Source organism: Penicillium samsonianum (genome assembly GCF_028829775.1).
Source record: "Penicillium samsonianum strain IBT 33392 chromosome Unknown utg000002l_segment0_segment0, whole genome shotgun sequence".
In the NCBI taxonomy this organism is placed as follows: domain Eukaryota; kingdom Fungi; phylum Ascomycota; class Eurotiomycetes; order Eurotiales; family Aspergillaceae; genus Penicillium; species Penicillium samsonianum.
Window position 1 is genome coordinate 3,633,573 of NW_026643260.1, and position 18,349 is coordinate 3,651,921.

General features: G+C 49.1%; 6 protein-coding genes across 6 annotated transcripts; 3 read left to right on the plus strand and 3 right to left on the minus strand.

Moving 5' to 3' along the window:
* Positions 1-2,717: 2,717 nt before the first annotated feature.
* On the plus strand, positions 2,718-7,288 carry sskB (uncharacterized protein; the record flags this gene model as incomplete). Its single annotated transcript, XM_057275987.1, has 2 exons — positions 2,718-4,474; positions 4,525-7,288. 2 exons carry the CDS (start codon positions 2,718-2,720, stop codon positions 6,797-6,799), a joined length of 4,032 nt encoding a protein of 1,343 aa, XP_057140625.1. The 3' UTR covers positions 6,800-7,288.
* Positions 7,289-7,741: 453 nt separating this feature from the next.
* N7471_003268 (GID4/VID24 family protein) lies at positions 7,742-9,521 on the minus strand. The gene is made up of 4 exons (XM_057275988.1): positions 9,063-9,521; positions 8,863-9,010; positions 8,436-8,793; positions 7,742-8,376 (listed from the first exon to the last, which is right to left on the minus strand). The coding sequence occupies exons 1-4, from the start codon at positions 9,408-9,410 to the stop codon at positions 8,310-8,312; spliced, it is 921 nt and encodes a 306-aa protein (XP_057140626.1). The 5' UTR covers positions 9,411-9,521; the 3' UTR covers positions 7,742-8,309.
* An 895-nt stretch (positions 9,522-10,416) lies between these two features.
* N7471_003269 (mago nashi family protein) lies at positions 10,417-11,210 on the minus strand (the record flags this gene model as incomplete). The annotated part of the gene is made up of 7 exons (XM_057275989.1): positions 10,417-10,431; positions 10,490-10,615; positions 10,672-10,759; positions 10,812-10,875; positions 10,932-11,027; positions 11,087-11,124; positions 11,179-11,210. 7 exons carry the CDS (start codon positions 11,208-11,210, stop codon positions 10,417-10,419), a joined length of 459 nt encoding a protein of 152 aa, XP_057140627.1.
* A 370-nt stretch (positions 11,211-11,580) lies between these two features.
* Positions 11,581-14,680, plus strand: N7471_003270 (coatomer subunit beta; the record flags this gene model as incomplete). The annotated part of the gene is made up of 5 exons (XM_057275990.1): positions 11,581-11,885; positions 11,948-12,368; positions 12,421-12,810; positions 12,863-14,471; positions 14,538-14,680. The coding sequence occupies 5 exons, from the start codon at positions 11,581-11,583 to the stop codon at positions 14,678-14,680; spliced, it is 2,868 nt and encodes a 955-aa protein (XP_057140628.1).
* Positions 14,681-15,074: 394 nt separating this feature from the next.
* N7471_003271 (uncharacterized protein) lies at positions 15,075-16,743 on the plus strand (the record flags this gene model as incomplete). The annotated part of the gene is made up of 3 exons (XM_057275991.1): positions 15,075-15,231; positions 15,281-15,331; positions 15,422-16,743. Exons 1-3 carry the CDS (start codon positions 15,129-15,131, stop codon positions 16,741-16,743), a joined length of 1,476 nt encoding a protein of 491 aa, XP_057140629.1. The 5' UTR covers positions 15,075-15,128.
* Positions 16,744-17,014: 271 nt separating this feature from the next.
* N7471_003272 (ribosomal RNA processing 1 family protein) lies at positions 17,015-18,342 on the minus strand. The gene is made up of 3 exons (XM_057275992.1): positions 18,116-18,342; positions 17,953-18,060; positions 17,015-17,892 (listed from the first exon to the last, which is right to left on the minus strand). The coding sequence occupies exons 1-3, from the start codon at positions 18,159-18,161 to the stop codon at positions 17,096-17,098; spliced, it is 951 nt and encodes a 316-aa protein (XP_057140630.1). The 5' UTR covers positions 18,162-18,342; the 3' UTR covers positions 17,015-17,095.
* Between the last annotated feature and the right edge of the window lie 7 nt (positions 18,343-18,349).

The following is an 18,349-nucleotide window of genomic DNA, read 5'->3' on the forward strand; positions in this document are numbered from 1 at the left end:
CCCATGGAAGCTGACCCGGTGCCTTGGATATAGTAGTTTCCATAATAATGGTATATTGCTATGTGCGACATGAAGTTGTGAACAAAACTTCCAAGGTTGGACGTTTGATCTCTTATCATCTGGCGTCCACGGGTGTTGCGCCAACCAATCACAATTTAATTTCCCTTATCTCATACATCCAACCTTGGAACTTCGTATACATTTGACTATGCGAGGGGTTATTTCCTTCGTCGAACTCTTTTCTATTACCCAACGATGGCCTCTGGCGAACACAATGTGGGAGAGATCAGAGATCACCGATAGAAATGATTGCTATAATGCAATAGTGGAAATTTATTTTCGTATCTTTGCCTAGAAATCTGCCTACGGAGTATACATAACTGTTCAAGATTCATACTTCTGCCCCTGGCATATTATTATCTCCGCATCATCTCTTAGTGGCTTCCCCCATTCTCCGGGTATGTCACACCCGGTTCCACACGACTATGCGGAACGCATGGGGCGGGAAAACTAAACCCTTTGCCACGGGGACTATGTACAAAGTAGGGGGTCCACAAAGTACGTCAAGTCAAGATAAGCACCCACTCTTTCATTCGTCGGAATATTAGAGGCTGATTCGGCATCCCGACTTGGACCTTGGCAAACTCTCGGCCCAATAACTCAAGAACTCTACTTAACATCAGAGCGTCGTAGATCGGTGAATATATGCAGAGCTCTTGCGCTATTGGTCTTCATGCTTGCTTTTCTTCAATAGCAACATTCGAAGCTTCATCTTCCTATGTATCTACGGAGTAAGTCCGAGCGTTATAGGTCAGGCTGTGCATCCTGCATGCTTTATTCCGCACATCGAGTGACTTGTCTCTGGTACGATCTATGTTGGTAAAAAGGGTACATGTAGCGTCTTCAATGCTTCTCGGATTATTGGTCTGTGCAGATAATACTAGAGCCGCAGAAAACCCTCAATGATCCTCGATTATTCTCGAATCCACCGATCCACTGATCGACGGTGTTGAATCTACGATGTACCTACATCCATGTTTGTATTCCGTACCTAAACGCAATGTTGCTCTAGTCAGGGGTAAATCTCCATAGTTCGAAAATAGGTGCACTAGCTCTTCGAACCTAAGAAGTACTAACGTACCAAGTCACGTCACATGCCCATTTCTCTGGTTTCATACGTAGTGTGTGATAGCACAGATGGCTCTACCTTGAAAACAACCTCTTATCTCGATAGCGATATACATATGTAAATCATATGCTCTCTTTCCCTCTTCAAATAGAGTCTCAGCACTATCCAAACGTATATGCCCTATTACATATGACAAGAAGTGCTCGCATATTAAAATATGCCCGCTGGGGTGCCACAACCACTGCTCAACAGTAGCAATATAATGCAATACCAGGTAATTCTCAGAATAACAATGGCTTCCTGGTTATCTGATGGGATAGATACTTTCTTTCATTGCATTGGTTGGTATAATTGAATTGCTCGTGATTCCAATATCCCTAGAACCTCGACTGCTATAGAAAAGTCCATTTCACAAATTAAGCCATTTCCCCGCTTTTTCCCCCATCTAGCTAACAAACTAAGAAGGGGGAGAAAATATCCATGAAAACAGACATCCAAAAAGAAAAACTGAGAAGAATCTGAGAAGACCACTAAAAAGGACCACTAAAAAGACATCTAAAAAGATATCTAAAAAGAGTATCTGAGAAGACTACTAAAAAAGACTACTAAAAAAAGGCGATGTGGACTTCACTATGGCATCTGATAAAGGTCAGACTCACCTCTCCGAGCTCAACCGCCTCTCCAACGTCGTTATCCAAAATCCCGAGAGGGGTCGATTCAAAAAAGGTGCCTCTTCCCAGCCTTAAATCTGCCCTAGACAGCGCATTTAAGGCTAGAGGAAACCATACTCACATATTACGGCTCTGATTTGTTACTAGGACGATTCTTGCGGGAGACGACGCTAAAACCTTTTTACATCAAATTCACAACCGTCATCACGAGTTCCTTATCCCCGCGAAACTCATGTGCTCGTTCTACCCGTACTTGAGAGAACGCGAAACAGGTTGTTCATGATTTCGAAAAGCTTATTGAAAATCTGCCTGCCAAATTCCAGGTTAAAATAACAGACGCATACAAAACTAATAAACAATCATACTATATGGAAGATAGAAAATCTACTAAGCAGATGTTACAAAAATATGCAGATATATCATAGTGTTGTAGCTAGAATATAGGCGGTGAAAATGGCTCAAAATGTGCAAATCGACCTTTCTATGTATAACATTTGAATAGAACCGATAGAACTTACCTAGTAGTCTTGACTTAGGCATTGCATGGAGTCCTTTTTGCAATCTCAAATGCAGGAATAGAGCCACGAAAAAGCAAATATCAGTGGAAGCTTTTACAGGGATGAAGCATGTTGCTACATAGATCACACGGATATTGTGTGTAATGGAGCAGCTGACTTTCAAGATTGGACGCGTGTACTCCGTACCAGGGCTTGGACTTAATATAAACGCAGGATCAAGATTGATGCCACGTAGTGGCTGAAAAGTCAAACAGGAAAGATTCCCAGTAGATCAAACAGTAATGAGTGGGGACATGGGTCATCCGGTTAGCCACAACGCACCGCCACCGCATCCGCCTCCTATCACCTTGGTCCAACACCTAGACGTGCACTCCCGGACCATCTCACGGTATAACCACCATGCAGCATCCGGAAATGCCCAGTCCTGATTCGGATGGCTCAGGCTCTTCTGATGAATTCCCCCAGTACCCTGTGAGGACCAACTCATCATTTGGAGAGACCGTCGACGAGCAAATCCAAACACCTGCAAGCACCATCACATCTTCCCCTCCAAACCTTTCACCCAGTCTTGCCTCATGGTCTAGTACGCCAACAGTACGACCGCGTGGAATTAGCATTGGCGCTGCCACTCTCCTCGACAAGCCCGATGGACTTCCCATGGCTAGCGACTTGCGACCTCAGCGCCCGTCCGCCCCGGTGCGAACGCCGTCGAATACGTATGCCCCACAGCGGCGCCCACCACAATACATCAGCCTTCAGGAAGAACGCCAGCGATCATCATCAGTCAAACGAGGAAACCGACGGGATCCGAACGCGCAATACCGTGCCCAAGAGAAAGCCTACGTCCAACGGATTCGAGCGAACCCCCAAGCCTGGTATCACCATTCCAAAGACGCGCAACCCAACATCGTGATAGAAGGGGATGGTGACTTGGAGGAGCCCTCTCCTTCCTCCGAAGTGCCGTTTGAAGATGATTCTTACGACCCTGATACCCAACTTTTCCTCCCGGACGACAATCTACCAAGTATGGAAGAACTGAAGCATCCCAAGAACCAGGAGCGGCTTGAGTGGCATTCCATGCTGGCGTCGGTCTTGAAGGGAGATGTAGTGAAACAAGAAAAACAGCGACTCATCGGATCTGCGGAATCAAAGCGGTCGGCGGCCCAGAGCTATGCACTTTGGATCGGAGTTCGGGCAAGGACGTGCGGCCGAAGTATTCCTCTGCAGCGAAAATTGATTGAGGATGCACGGTCACGTCTGGGTCCCCTAATTGAGGATATCATCGGATTCCAGATTAAAGGCGAGACTGAGATCGGCAAACCGCCAAAACAGCAAGTCGAGGATATTGTGGAGAAGGTCGAGCGATGCGAGATTCTCTACTCTTCGCACAAGGAAATGGAAGTTGCAAACCCCCGTGTGGCCTCGGAGGAATTCACCTCTAGTCGCGCAGCCATCTTTGCGTGGCACAACATCACGGCTCTCATCAACACCGAGCTGGCTGTGCTACAGAGCTGGGTAGGGAACGAGGCTCTTGATTTCAGCCAGCCGAGGGTCAAGTCTGCCAAGGACGATCTTTCGGATGGGTCGTCCTTCCTTGATCGTATTATGAAGGAAGATGGGTTGAAGACGCTCCAGGACAAGGACGGCATGCTTCTTCGCATTCTCGTCGTCATTCAGAAAGCGAAGAGTACTCTAATCGAGAACTCGGAAGCGTTTGCCGCGCGGCACCTGCCACCATATATCGAAGAACTATTAACATTGATTAACTTCCCCTCTCGGTTGATCCAGGAAATCATTCGAGTCCGTCTGTCCTATGCCAAGAACATGAAAGACCCAGCCCAGCAAGCCCCCATTTTGATTGATCAGATGATTTCCCAATTCCAAATCCTGATGAAAGTAGCGGTCGATATTAAGTTCCGCTATCTTGATGTCTCAAGGCCAGAACCCGGCTGGGATTTGCCGCCATGTGTTGATGAGAACTTTGACAATTCGGTCTTGGATGCTATGAAATACTATTTCCGGCTCCTCAACTGGAAGCTGAATGCCAACAAGAACACTTTCAAGGAGGCCGAAATTCTCGAACAGGAATGGGGATTTTCCTATGATATTGGTTGCCGGCTTGACGGTGGAGATATTGAGGTGGCCGAGCAATTTAGGTATGGTTCCCGTGCTTTTCACGATTTACAAAGGCTAACAAGAAAAACAGTGCCCTCACTGCCAGATCATTGCAGCGTCTCATGATTCATTTTGAACGTGAGCTCGTCCCGAGACCCACGGAAACTGTACAGGATATGGACAAACGATACAAGAGCATTTTGGATTCAACGCGAATTCGTCAGCGCAAGCTCTATCGATTCTCCAAGTTTCTGTGCCAGTTGTTCGAAAATGCTACCGAATACAACATCACGACCGATATCGCTTATGATTTCTTTGAGGCGCTCTTAATTTCAGACCATTTCCTTGTCACCTCTGCCACATCCGTTGGGCAGAAAGGTGTTTATCTGATTGCACATCATGCATTATGGAACCGTCCCGCCGATATCCAAGGTATCTTATCTACCTCCTTCAAAGAAGATGATACAATCCAGGATGTCCATGTTCCCTATGTTCTCGCCATCCGACCCGAAAGGCCCCTTGCCTGGGCAGGAAAGGAAATGCAAATGGAGTTTTTGGAACATCCGACAGATGTGCGGCTGGGCAAGCTACGTATTGTTGTTGGGGGCATGCAAGAACGACTGCAGAACGCACGTGTGGAGCTCGCACGACTCACCAACATCCAGCTTGATATGGTCATTGAACAACGTGCAAACCTTGGACGTGTAAACGTCGAGTTGAACAAGATCAAGAAGATCTCTTTCAAACTGTCCATGACCATTATGGATAGCGTGGCTATCATCAAAGATCAGCTACATGAGAGAAACTGGGAGAACAATGATTTGATTCAAGCCTGCTATGCATTCGCAACAGAATTTGGCAAACGCTCCTCCAACTATGTCGACGCGAATAGGCGTGCTATGAACAGTGCCCGGCTGGTGGAGTTGTCTCTCGACTGGGTTGCGTTCATCTGTGATGAGTGTGACGCTGCGGACCGAAAAACCTTCAAGTGGGCTGTGGCAGCCCTTGAGTTTGCGATGGCGATCACATCCAGCCGACATCTTCTGTCTATGGACCAAGAACAGTTCAGTGATTTCAGATTGAAAGTGGCGGGATGCATGTCCCTTCTCATTTCTCATTTCGATATCATGGGTGCGCGGTCTTCCCTTGCGGCGAAGAACGAGAAACGCATGGAAGAACGCAATGGAGCCCGACAGATTGGCGCTGGCCGGATCACCAGCGACGAAGAAGCAGCAAAACTCGTTCGCGACACATGGTATGCGCGTGTTGTGGAGATTGAAGATAGGAGAATTGAGGAAGATGCGAAGCGCCAGGCTCTAGGAAAGGTGCTAGAAGGATCTGACGAGGCTGACCGATCACTCACCGTTCTATCGTCCTCGGCTACCAACGTTACTCTGCGTTGGCAGCAAGGCCAGTTCATTGGTGGTGGTACCTTTGGGTCTGTCTATGTGGCTATCAACTTGGACAGCAACTACTTGATGGCTGTCAAGGAAATTCGGCTGCAAGACCCCCAGCTCATTCCCAAGATCGCCCAACAGATCCGAGACGAAATGGGCGTGCTTGAAGTGCTCGATCATCCGAATATTGTTTCGTATCACGGCATCGAAGTGCACCGTGACAAGGTTTACATCTTCATGGAGTACTGCTCAGGTGGCTCGCTCGCTAGCTTGCTAGAGCACGGGCGTATCGAGGACGAAACGGTCATCATGGTTTATGCTCTTCAACTCCTAGAAGGCCTAGCGTATCTCCACGAAGCCCATATTGTTCACCGTGACATCAAACCCGAGAATATCCTGCTCGATCACAACGGTGTCATTAAATACGTTGATTTCGGTGCAGCCAAGATCATCGCTCGTTCAGGCCGCACAGTTGCCCCAATGGACAACCCTCAAGGAGCCGGTTTCAAGGAGCCGGCCAAAGATCCCACGAACAACCGCAAAAACCAGAAGACCACCACAGGAACTCCGATGTACATGTCACCCGAAGTGATTCGTGGCGACGCTGCAAATCTAGACAACCGCCAAGGCGCTGTGGATATCTGGTCCCTGGGCTGCGTGGTTCTAGAAATGGCAACTGGGCGCCGCCCATGGTCCACGCTGGACAACGAGTGGGCAATTATGTACAACATCGCCCAAGGCAAACAGCCCGCGCTTCCATCCCGCGATCAACTCAGCGACCAGGGTATCGACTTCGTGCGCCGCTGTTTCGAATGCGATCCCGCTCGCCGCGCCACTGCCGCCGAACTCCTACAGCACGAGTGGATTATCTCCATTCGTCAACAAGTTGTTTTAGAGTCCCCTACTCCGGGCAGCGATTACAGCGGCGGTTCCAACTCAAGCTCTCGTCAAAACTCGACATATATGTGATTTTCTCTTTCTCGCCCCATTCCTTCATTCCTGATCTCTATTTCCATGATCTCGCTCTCTTTACGTGGACGACATTTGAACTTTGATTATCATGGAGCTTAAAAGCCTCTTTTCCATCCAACCTCGCTCGATCTCGCTATCCTCGACTGACATCGCATGTGATACCCCATCTCGCCTCTGTTTCTTGCTTTAACGTCCTTTGTTCACCAAAGCCATACCATAACGCCATCTCATGTTACTGCGGTTATATCTTCATTTATGTCCTGGATGTCACATCAACGCATTTTTGGGTTCCTTGATTCTTTATTTTGTTTCGTTTCACGCGTGGGTGTTTCTACGTTCGGCGCGAGGATATTTCGGCATTTCTCACTATGGCCCTCGGATATAAACGAATCGAGGCCAAGTCTGTTTTAGTATTTTGTTGGTTGCGTAATTATTTCTAGTACATATATACGTGGTAATTGCATTTGTGCATTGTTCTGAATTCACTCTTTTCACTTCGTTATATTGCTAGATTTCAACATCCAACTTAGTATGTATGTCTACCCGTGGATCTACCTAGGTACACCTCGATCTTCACAATCTACTCATCTCAAGTATTCCCGGCTTCTCCCAGCCCTGTATAATAGTTTAATCCACGCAACATACGGAGTACACACATCGTTTAAACAGTTGGATGGTCGGCAAGAGGGTTTCCCACCCATGAGGAGGAGCAACTCGCATCTGTTCGTCGTCCGATCGGCATCTGCATGATTACGTTGTATAGCTGGTTTACGGTGGCTGTTGCGTTTCTCCTAATTAATCATCAATCGGCAGCTATGAGCAGACTCCAGTCCCTAGAGGTGTGGGCGGGCCAGTGAAGGAGCTATATAGCAGAATATAAATATAGCCCTAAAGCCTTGGAGCATATATACGATTACCAGGCACACGTGAAGTTTTCAATAACCAGGCTGGTCAGCCAACAGCTCACATAGGAGATAATAACACTAAGTTAACACAAGATAAGTGAGGAATAAGAAAACATGAAGGAAAAAGATGAGAGATTAGGACTCCAAACAGAGGATGTAGGGTAACCAGAACCAGGTCGCCGGAAGTGGGGACGGAAACGCCGTTTCGTAGATTGCAATATCGTGAGACATGAGGGTCAATTTGAGGATGAGTTGTGTGGATTGAGGCTTTGCCTGAAAAGGGATATGGTCTTGGAAATCCTCAAATGACATGGGCAGTCAAAAGGATGATCAAACACAAAAATAAGAGGAGGCGGAGGAGAGCGAGAGAAATAGAGGATAGCGTAGAGGGTATTCGAGGAAAAGCAAACGGGATAGTGAACCCAATGGAGTTTTGAGAGAACCAAGCATCTCATTCGGAATGGTGACCAGGAAGCACAGCTTAGCCATGTAGTACCAGACACAACAACAAGAGGGGGTATGAAACAAACGAAGACCAATTAGTCACGTAGGAAGTCATACATGATATCGATTTAGGCACCAGCAAGCAGGTTCGGCGATATTTAGCGGAACTCGACTGCTGGTGCACATCCACGATCTTCGACATGCTTGAGTTCAAGCTGTTGAAATCTGTGATAGGATTAGCATCAGAAAAATCGAGAATTTTCAGAAACATAACATCCACCTACCGCTCACTCTTCGCATGGAAGTATACGCCGCTCACAGTTCCCTCGATCTGGTTGAAGCAGATGTAATAGAACCCCTCGAAGCTAGCACCTGAAATCGTCCGTACTCGATGGTCGGGAACAAGGAAAGATTCCTTCCATCTCATGAATATGTGTTCACGCTGGGCGAAGTTGCGGTATGTGAAATCCGCTCGTTTGGCCTGTTTAGCCAGCGGACGCCAGGCAGGAAACCGAGACCAATGGTGCAAGTCTGTCTTCTCCGAGGCGCCCCATTCCTCATTACGAGTCTGGAAAGTGTGTTTAGTACCGATGATTTCTCCTTCAAAAAAGGTAGTCAAGGTAGGGTGATCTTCTGTGAGGCCTGTGGAGAACAACAAACATTAGTTGAGCTAAGTCCAATGCACGTCCCCGATGCGCACGAATCACGTACCTTGGATTCTAAGGTAACCACAGAGATAAGACTCAGCCATATCCACATGCTTAATCTCAACATCGACATTGTAAACTTGGCGGTCTGATTGCTGAGTTCCCGCGAACTTGCTGCCTGAACGAAGAAACGAGGTGTGGTTCGGCAGAAGCTTTGACGATGGTCAGAAGGTGGCATAATACTGCGATACAGACGATACTTACACGAACGTTGGAGAATTCCCAGTTGAGAAGCGAGGATCCCGGGGGCGCTGCTGGTGACTGGCTGCGAAGGCAGGTTGATTCGGCAGGGGAGGTAGCCCGGACTGGGTCATCTTCCTCAACGCCTGTCGGCTTTCCTTCCGCCTTCATCGGTTCAGGAGTGCTGCCATCATGGGATCGACTCAGCATGGAGGGCGCAATTGGAATATCAGGCGAGAGAGCATCAAGAGGGTCGCTATTCGATACAGTATCTGGAGAGTCTCGCCAAGCCGAGATCCTTTCGGGCTCCGGTGGGCATGTCGTGCGGGCGGCGATCGCCGCGGCGATCGAGTTGTTACTCGGAGTCGGCATTGCAAATCAGGGAAAGAGGGGAGGGGACATTGAATCGAAGCAAGAAACTCCAAAGCAAAATCAAAAAGAAAAAAAGAGAGCAAGGGGATGGATCATTCGAGATCAGCGAACTAAGTCTTTTAAGGCCTTGAGGAACGAGCAATGCGGGGACAGCCCAGGTGGGTCAGCTGTTTCTGCGCCTGGCGCGCCACTTTCAATATCGGTTATGTAATATGCATGCCTTAGGCCACAAGCCAATCAAAGTCGTTCTACTTTGGTATACAATCTTGTATGTTGTAAAGACCAATGCCATGACCAATCTTTGGTCCAAATCTAGACTGGTTGGGCAATATTGGGCATTCTTGGGCATTCTAGGACGAGTTGAAGAAGAGCGCGATTTTTGATATAACCACGCCCAAGCAACTTCAATCTTCCCTTATACAAGCCCAACTTAGATGCCCAGGTGAAGTCCCAGTCCCAAGGGGTACTTTCCGACATCGCTGATGTGGATATCAAATACGAACCCGACAATATCCTGGTGGCCACTATTATCAAGGTGGTCTAGTAGAGGAACTGAAAGTCCTTGATCACACACAATTGGAAGAGCTCCCTACGAGGAACTTGGCCTAAACTTCAGGAATTAGGGCCGGCTTGCTAATGTGGGGAATTGGATATATAAAGCGAGAAAGATCACCTGTGTTAGGAATGGGTTCGATACATTCCCCATCTCTCATGGGAAATACTAGGACCTAAGGCTCGAACAAATATTCCCAGGCTACATATCTTCTAACATAGCATTGAGCATCTTGCTTCGACATCTTTATACTAACCCAAGCAGCTACAAACACGCAAGACATTGAACTTTCCCAGAAAGGATCGAAGGTAGACATGCCTGAGGGGTATCAATCTCATTGTTTTTGCGCTGTAATTGAGTTCGCAACCCTAGAAACCCTCAATGAACGCCTGATGAGTATCATCAAATCAAAATCCCCAATTATTCTTCAGTTTTCTTTTATGCGCTCAATACTCAAATGGGCTTGATCTGTAAAGCAGGGGATGGTCAAACGATGTTCCAAGCATGGGGGGAAGATCGATAATACCTTGAAGTGAAGGGAGATAAGCGAGAATACAAGGGCCTTCAGGTCCTGTACAAGATAGTAAAAGACTCGAAGTCCCTCAGGGTCGTCGGATTCGGTCACGTCGACTAGCGAGCCGATCTTGGCGGTCTATACATTTCGGTGTTAGATGATGGCCGCTTCCATAAGCTACCTCGGTCAATTACCTCGAAGGAGATGTGCTCATTTCCAATCCGAATCTCCAGCTCTTGGCGTCCGTCCTTGTTCTTCTGGGGCCACTTAGAGTCATCCTCCCTATATGGGGTCAGCGCGGGTGGTCTTCCTGTCGGGTAATCCGAGTGCATACTTCAGGATCTCGCTATCCTTGATAATGCGCTTCACTTCTTCGACCATCGCATCACTCACACACACTGTTACTATATCAGCTTGTGTTCGCTTCTTTTTTGGTATGTATGCTCCTGCTCACTTTCTTTGCGGATGAGGGAATCATTGCGGTAGTTCGAATTGTTCGCATATCGTACGGCGGCGCTGCTACCTTCGGAAATGGTACGGAGATCAAACTCTGCGTGCAAGTTAGCGACCGAGTAGAATAAAGTGATCATGACCGGCACGTAGACTTACCTAGGAACTCATGTCCAAACCGCCCAGAGTGACCTGAGCTGTGAGGACCGTCAGCAGCTGAGGAAACCCGGGCTCACTCATATCATCCTTACTAGTATCGGAGGTAGAAATTCTCATTCGACATCCTGGCGAATCTCAATCGTAGAGGTCGTAAGTGAATGGGGAAAGTAGCAATCGACGTCGAAGTGGCAGTTGAAAAGCGGCGGGTTGAGGCTTAGTCATCCACACAGACGGCGCCGGGGGGCCAGATTAAGGGACAAGTTGATGGTCCCTCCCCATTGCGCATCATATAACATCTAATGATTTCAGGGCTGGCGAGGGGTGTTGCTTTACACTAATTGCTTGTTCTTGATATCTGGCGCAAACTCCTACTCCTGGGAGAATTACCCCTACTGTATGTGTTGATTCCTATATGCTGATGTGTCCCCAAAACAACCCCGGAACTGACAACTTGCAGCTCTCTTTCGTTCCGATTCCCCCCCCAATCCACCACCATGGCGTCGTTTCTCGAAAATACCTACAGTTTGCTCCATGTGGACAATACTGCCGACCAGCCGACCGTGCAGGAGCTGAAGCTGCAGCTGGAGAAAGGCAACGATGAGACCAAGTTGGAAACAATGCGGACAATTGTCACCATCATGCTGAACGGAGATCCTATGCCGCAAATCCTCATGCACATCATTCGTTTTGTGATGCCGTCGAAAAGCAAGGCATTGAAGAAGTTGCTCTATTTCTTCTATGAAATCTGCCCCAAACACGATTCTACTGGCAAGCTCAAGCAAGAGATGATCCTGGTCTGGTAAGGATGCCCCTGGCCATTGCTACATAATATTTCATGTCTGACAAGTTTTTCTTTCGCAGTAACGGCATTCGCAACGATCTTCAACATCCCAACGAATACATTCGAGGCAATACCCTCCGATTCCTCTCCAAACTCCGCGAACCAGAGCTCATTGAGCCCCTCCTCTCCTCCGCACGTTCGTGCCTGCAACATCGTCACGCCTATGTTCGCAAGAATGCAGTCTGGGCTGTATCGTCTATTTTCCTGCACTCCGAGTCTCTCATTCCCGACGCGCCGGAGTTGCTTCAGTTGTTCCTCGAATCGGAGACTGACAGCACCTGCAAGCGTAATGCCTTTGCGGCACTCATGTCTATTAGCCACCAGAAGGCACTCGAGTATCTGCGCACCACGTTTGACACAATCCCAAACACAGATGAGTTGGTCCAGCTAGCCGAGTTGGAGTTCCTCCGGAAGGACGCAGTACAGAACCCTCAGAATAAGGTGGGTTTACAGCGTTCAAAGTAATAGTGTCGGGGTCACTAACGAACAATAGTCGCGATACCTGAAACTCATGCTCGAGCTCCTCGACGCCTCCACTAGCACCGTTGTTTACGAAGCCGCAACATCTCTTACCGCCCTCACAAGCAACCCTGTAGCCGTCAAAGCCGCTGCGAGCAAGCTGATCGAGCTCGCGATTCGGGAGGCCGACAACAACGTCAAGCTCATTTGTTTGGAACGTGTGAACCAGCTCAGAATTCGCAATGAGGGTGTCTTGGACGACCTGACCATGGAGGCCCTGCGGGTTCTCAGCAGCCCTGACATTGATGTCCGGAGAAAGGCCCTCAACCTTGCCATGGAGATGGTCTCGAGCAAGAACGTGGAAGAAATCATCATGCTGCTCAAGAAAGAACTTGCCAAGACCGTCGACGAACAATATGAACAGGTAGGTTATACAGTCACTTTGCACAACCCATCGGTACTAACGACCCCCACAGAACAGCGAGTATCGCCAAATCTTGGTACAGTCAATACACTCCTGCGCTATCAAGTTCTCCGAAATTGCTGCTAGCGTGGTTGATCTCCTCATGGACTTCATTGCCGACTTCAATAACAACTCCGCTGTCGATGTGATTTCGTTCGTCAAAGAGGTCGTGGAGAAATTCCCTGACCTGCGTGGGTCGATTGTTGCCCGCTTGGTTTCAACTTTGAGTGAGGTTCGAGCTGGAAAGGTCTACCGCGGAGTTCTCTGGGTTGTTGGCGAATACTCCCTGGAGGAGAAGGATATCCGCGATGCTTGGAAGACAATCAGAGCCAGCCTTGGTGAAATCCCAATTTTGGCATCCGAACAACGACTCCTGGATGAGGTTCCGGATGACAACACCCTGCTGATGGAGCAGGCCAATGGCCAATCCAAGGCCGCACCTACTGGATCCCGAAAGGTACTTGCAGATGGCACCTACGCCACCGAAAGTGCTCTCACCAGCCAATCGGCGGCAGCTGCTCGTCTCGAGGCTGTCAAGGCCGCACAGAAGCCCCCTCTGCGCCAGCTTATTTTGGACGGCGACTACTACCTGGCAACGGTGCTTTCTTCGACTTTGACCAAGTTGGTGATGCGCCATTCCGAGGTGTCGCAGGATACTGCTCGTACCAACGCTCTCCGTGCCGAGGCCATGCTTATCATGATTTCCATCATGCGCGTTGGCCAATCTCACTTCGTTAAGGCTCCTATTGATGAGGATTCCGTGGATCGTATCTTGACCTGTGTACGATCCCTCGCCGAATTTTCCGAGAAGAAGGAGCTCGAAGCCACTTTCTTGGAAGACACTCGCAAGGCGTTCCGCGCCATGGTCCAGGTCGAGGATAAGAAGAGGGCTGCCAAGGAGGCAGTGGAGAAGGCCAAGAGTGCCGTGCAGATTGACGATACCATCCCTATTCGCCAATTCACCAAGAAGAACGCCGTCGAGGGCGGGGAGGAAATCGAAATGGATCTTGCCAAGGCAACCGGTGGCGATTCGACCGTGGAGGACGTCTCTTCGAAGCTCAGCCGGGTTGTACAATTGACTGGTTTCTCCGACTCGGTCTATGCTGAAGCCTATGTTACCGTTCACCAGTTTGACATTGTTCTTGATGTCCTGCTGGTCAACCAAACAACGGAAACTCTGCAAAACCTGTGCGTGGAGTTCGCAACTCTGGGTGACCTCAAGGTCGTTGAGCGGCCATCCACCAACAACCTAGGCCCACGCGACTTCTTGAATGTCCAGGCTACGGTCAAGGTTTCGTCAACCGATACCGGTGTTATCTTTGGTAACATTGTCTATGACGGCGCCAGCTCTACCGAGACCCATGTGGTCATTCTCAACGACATCCATGCCGACATCATGGACTACATCCAGCCTGCTCACTGCACCGAGACTCAGTTCCGTACCATGTGGACTGAGTTCGAGTGGGAGAACAAGGTCAACATCAATTCCAAGGCCAAGACTCTGCGTGAATTCCTCAAGCAGCTGATGGAGAGCACCAATATGGCCTGCTTGACGCCCGATGCTTCACTCAAGGGAGATTGCCGCTTCCTGAGCGCGAACCTGTATGCGCGCAGTGTGTTCGGTATGTTTTTAACCCCTTAATAAGCCACCCCTTTCTACTTGATTTGATAGCTGACTATGTAACCAGGCGAGGATGCACTAGCAAACCTGAGCATCGAAAAGGAGGGAGACGATGGGCCAATTACAGGGTTTGTGCGGATAAGAAGTCGCTCCCAGGGTCTGGCACTGAGCTTAGGCTCTCTGAAGGGTCTCAAGGCAGCGACTGCATAAGTCAATGTTTTTCCAGCGGTTTGCGGTCTATATTATGCTTTTTATCCTTTTCCCCCTCTCTTCTTAACTGTCTGTTCTGTTCATTCGAGACGAATTTGTTTACTTATATGTCTCTTTATTGTGTAGATGAGATGCATGTCTCATCAGGAGTAGTGGATAGAGAACAATGTCTTTGATACTTCCAGGGTATTATAGTAGTCTCCTCTAAACAGCTATTATATATTTATGTACATAAATGTCTTAGTATTTCAACATATGTTCCGTACAGGACTATCTGTATGTTCGAATGTTGACATATTTGAAATGCAGGGACCACATGCCCGGGCCCACCGGAACTCCGCGGCTGCATATGGGCACTTTCATTGTTCTATAATCCACTTCCCTCCCCTAGACTCTTAAGGTTATTCCTCTTTATCTATAATGTCCTGAATCTCCATCCTTATCCAAAATGTCCTCCCCAGACGAATCCTCGCAGGATTCGCATGACACAACGCTGATTGTCGACCAATCTGTCTCTTTGACCATCGGCGCTGACTCGCTCCTCATACTTGGTATGGACTACTCCACACCCGGCGCCTGGACATATGCTCACCCACGCAGATGACCGCCCAGCTAAACCAGATCGTCGCTGCTGCGGATTGCTCCAGTCTAGTAAGTTGGTACCAGCCCCTCTGGCGATGCCGCGTTATCGCTGGCGCTACTATTGATGAAAATGGTCTGACGAAGCTGCGCGCATTTTAGAACCAAAACCCAACCATGCCATCTCGCTGTACAACATCCTCGGTGCCGAAGTCACTGCTTCAAATCTCGTCATCGCCTATGCACAGCCTGCTGCCAAGGACGATCTTTCCGTAACGACCGTCCAATACCAAATCTCCGAAAAAGAAAAAAAGACCATCGAGACATGGGCACGGCAACTACTTGATGCGGCTTATGCCAAGGCACTGCGCGGAAAACGGCTAAAGGTATTGGTCAATCCTTTTGGTGGGAAGGGCACAGCTGCGAGTTTGTATCAGCGATACGCGGCGCCAGTTTTCGCCGCGGCGAAGTGCCAGGTGGATGTACAGAATACGGAATACAGGGGACATGCAATTGAAATTGCGGAAAATCTCGATATCGACGCCTACGATGCGGTTGTTTGCTGCTCTGGCGACGGCTTGCCCTACGAGGTGTTCAACGGGTTGGGCAAGCGGCCAGATGCTCGAAAAGCGCTGGCACAAACTGCCGTTGCGCTGCTCCCATGTGGCTCTGGGAACGGGTTGACATGGAATGCTTTCGGAACTGGTAGCGTCTCGACTGCGGCGCTGGCAATCGTCAAGGGGCTGAGAACTCCGCTGGACCTCATCTCGATCTCCCAGAAAGATTCGCGCACGCTCTCTTTCCTCTCGCAATCTTTTGGAATCGTCGCCGAGTGTGATTTGGGTACCGAGAACATCCGTTGGATGGGCGCTCAGCGGTTTACATACGGTTTCCTGGTCCGTTTGTTGCGGCGGACCATATGGCCTTGTGATATAGCCATCAAGGTGGAGATTGGTGACAAGGAGGGAATTAAGGAACACTACGCTGCGTGGACTACACGCCCACAGGAGCTGGATGCTGACAGCAAACGCCTCGAAATTGCTGCAGAGTCCCCAGGCCTACCAGAGCTCAAGTACGGCACCGTGACGGACGAACTGCCAGAGGGATGGGAGGTGATTTCGGGAGAAACTATGGGCAATTTCTACGCGGGAAATATGGCCATCATGTCGAAAGACACGAATATGTTCCCTGCAACATTGCCGGACGATGGCCTGATGGACGTGATTACTATCGACGGAACAGTCAGTCGTGGTACAGCGATTACAATGATGAACGAAGTACCCAGTGGTCGCTTTTTCGACATGCCAGACCTGAATGTCCGCAAAGCGTCTGCGTTCCGTCTAGTTCCTCACCAGAAGGAGGGCTACATCAGTATCGATGGTGAACGGGTGCCTTTCGAGGCGTTCCAAGCCGAGGTCCACCAGGGACTGGGCACGATACTCACCAAATCCGGCCGTTTCTATGAGGCGGCAGGTCCTCGCTAAAGTGTGCATTCAATCCGCCCCCTATCATTGTTGGGAGTCCGCTCATTATATATCCACTGCTTGCCGGGTCTTTGCATCCACTCATGATACCCTAGCGCAAAAGAATTGGTGCTTTATCGATAAGTCGCATTAGACATTTGATACTCTGTGATCAGGCTATACAGACTGTACAGTAAAACCAAATGAAACAGGAGACATGTGAATACATTCTGTAGCCCTTTACACCTGTATACCTAGCACCGGCTTCTTTATGATAGAACCGGGATGAACTGATGGACATAATCGCTCGCACGCTGTGCAATGAATTCAATCTGTTTATACAAATCCTTTTCACATACTATAACTAGAATATTCATTCGAAGCCACCCCATTCCTCCTCACTGTCATCGTCCTCCTCAGACTTTCTTGTCCGAACGCCCCACTCGAACAACCGCTCATCCTCCAAGGCCTCAGCCGCCCTCGTCCGAACAGGCTTGTAGGCACTCTCGGCGCGCAGCTTCTCCAGCGGCCTCAGAATAAGCTCAATGGGCACATCGCCCTTGATCTTCCGCTTCGGGGTTTCCTCGTCGTCATCACCAGCCACCTCCTCAAACTCAAGAACCTTCTCCAACTCATCGACCCAGATGTCAATAAGGTGGTAGCGCAGCCCGTCAGGACCATGCGACATAGGCACGTAATTTGGGTCTCCCTCATCCTGAGCTTGATCCTCATCATAGTTCAGCGGACACAAAGGACCCTCCTCGATAATGGAGATATAAGCCGCGAGATCGGGGAATTTAGCCTCGAGGTCTTCGGCACTATCCTTCTCCTCCTCGTCTTCGACGATCTCGGCCTCAGCCTGCTTCTTCTGCTTCTTGCCGCGGCCCTGCTTGGCTGCGTCTTCGCGCTTGCGCTTTTTCCCGTCTGCGTTCTTTGTTGAGCTCTTGTTCTTCACGAGAACTTCGAATGCCACGCCGACATAGAAACGGATCAGCATCAGGTACTTGTCCAGTCTGATGCGGTCTAGTGAGTGGTAGTCCCGGCCGATGGTGATCCAGAAGGCGCGCAGGAAGCGGTGGAGAGTTGCTTGGGGGAGGGAGGGGACGAGAGAGTAGGAGAGTGCGCGGGCGAGGGCTTGTTGTGTGAGGGGTCGGTCGGAGTGGTAGAAGCCTGGGAGGAGGTTAGTTTATGTTGCGATTTGTGTTCGGCGAATATAGAGGTAGTGCATACAATAGAACAGGCCCTTCCACAGTTTGAGGAGATCCACAAGGGTCAGATCGGTGCGAGAGCGCACGAATTTGGTTAAAGACTCAAGGGCCTTGTCGCGGACTTTCCGGTCTAAAGAGATCGATTAGCGTTGTAGTTTTCCAATTCGGAAAAAAAATATTCATACCACTCGAGCCGAGCTCCCTCACGAAAGGAGTTTTTTGGCCGTCCATTGGTACGGTTTTATGTCACGAATTGACAAGACTAGCGATTGGAAAGCTTTTGAATCAAGGTAGAGGTGGTCGTTGATCTCAGTGACGGTATACAGAGACTACCCTTAAGAGGTATGCAATTGAATTGAGTTCAATCAAAAGTTCGAGACTATCGAACTGCTGTCTTAATTCAAAATCCAGATCGAAGA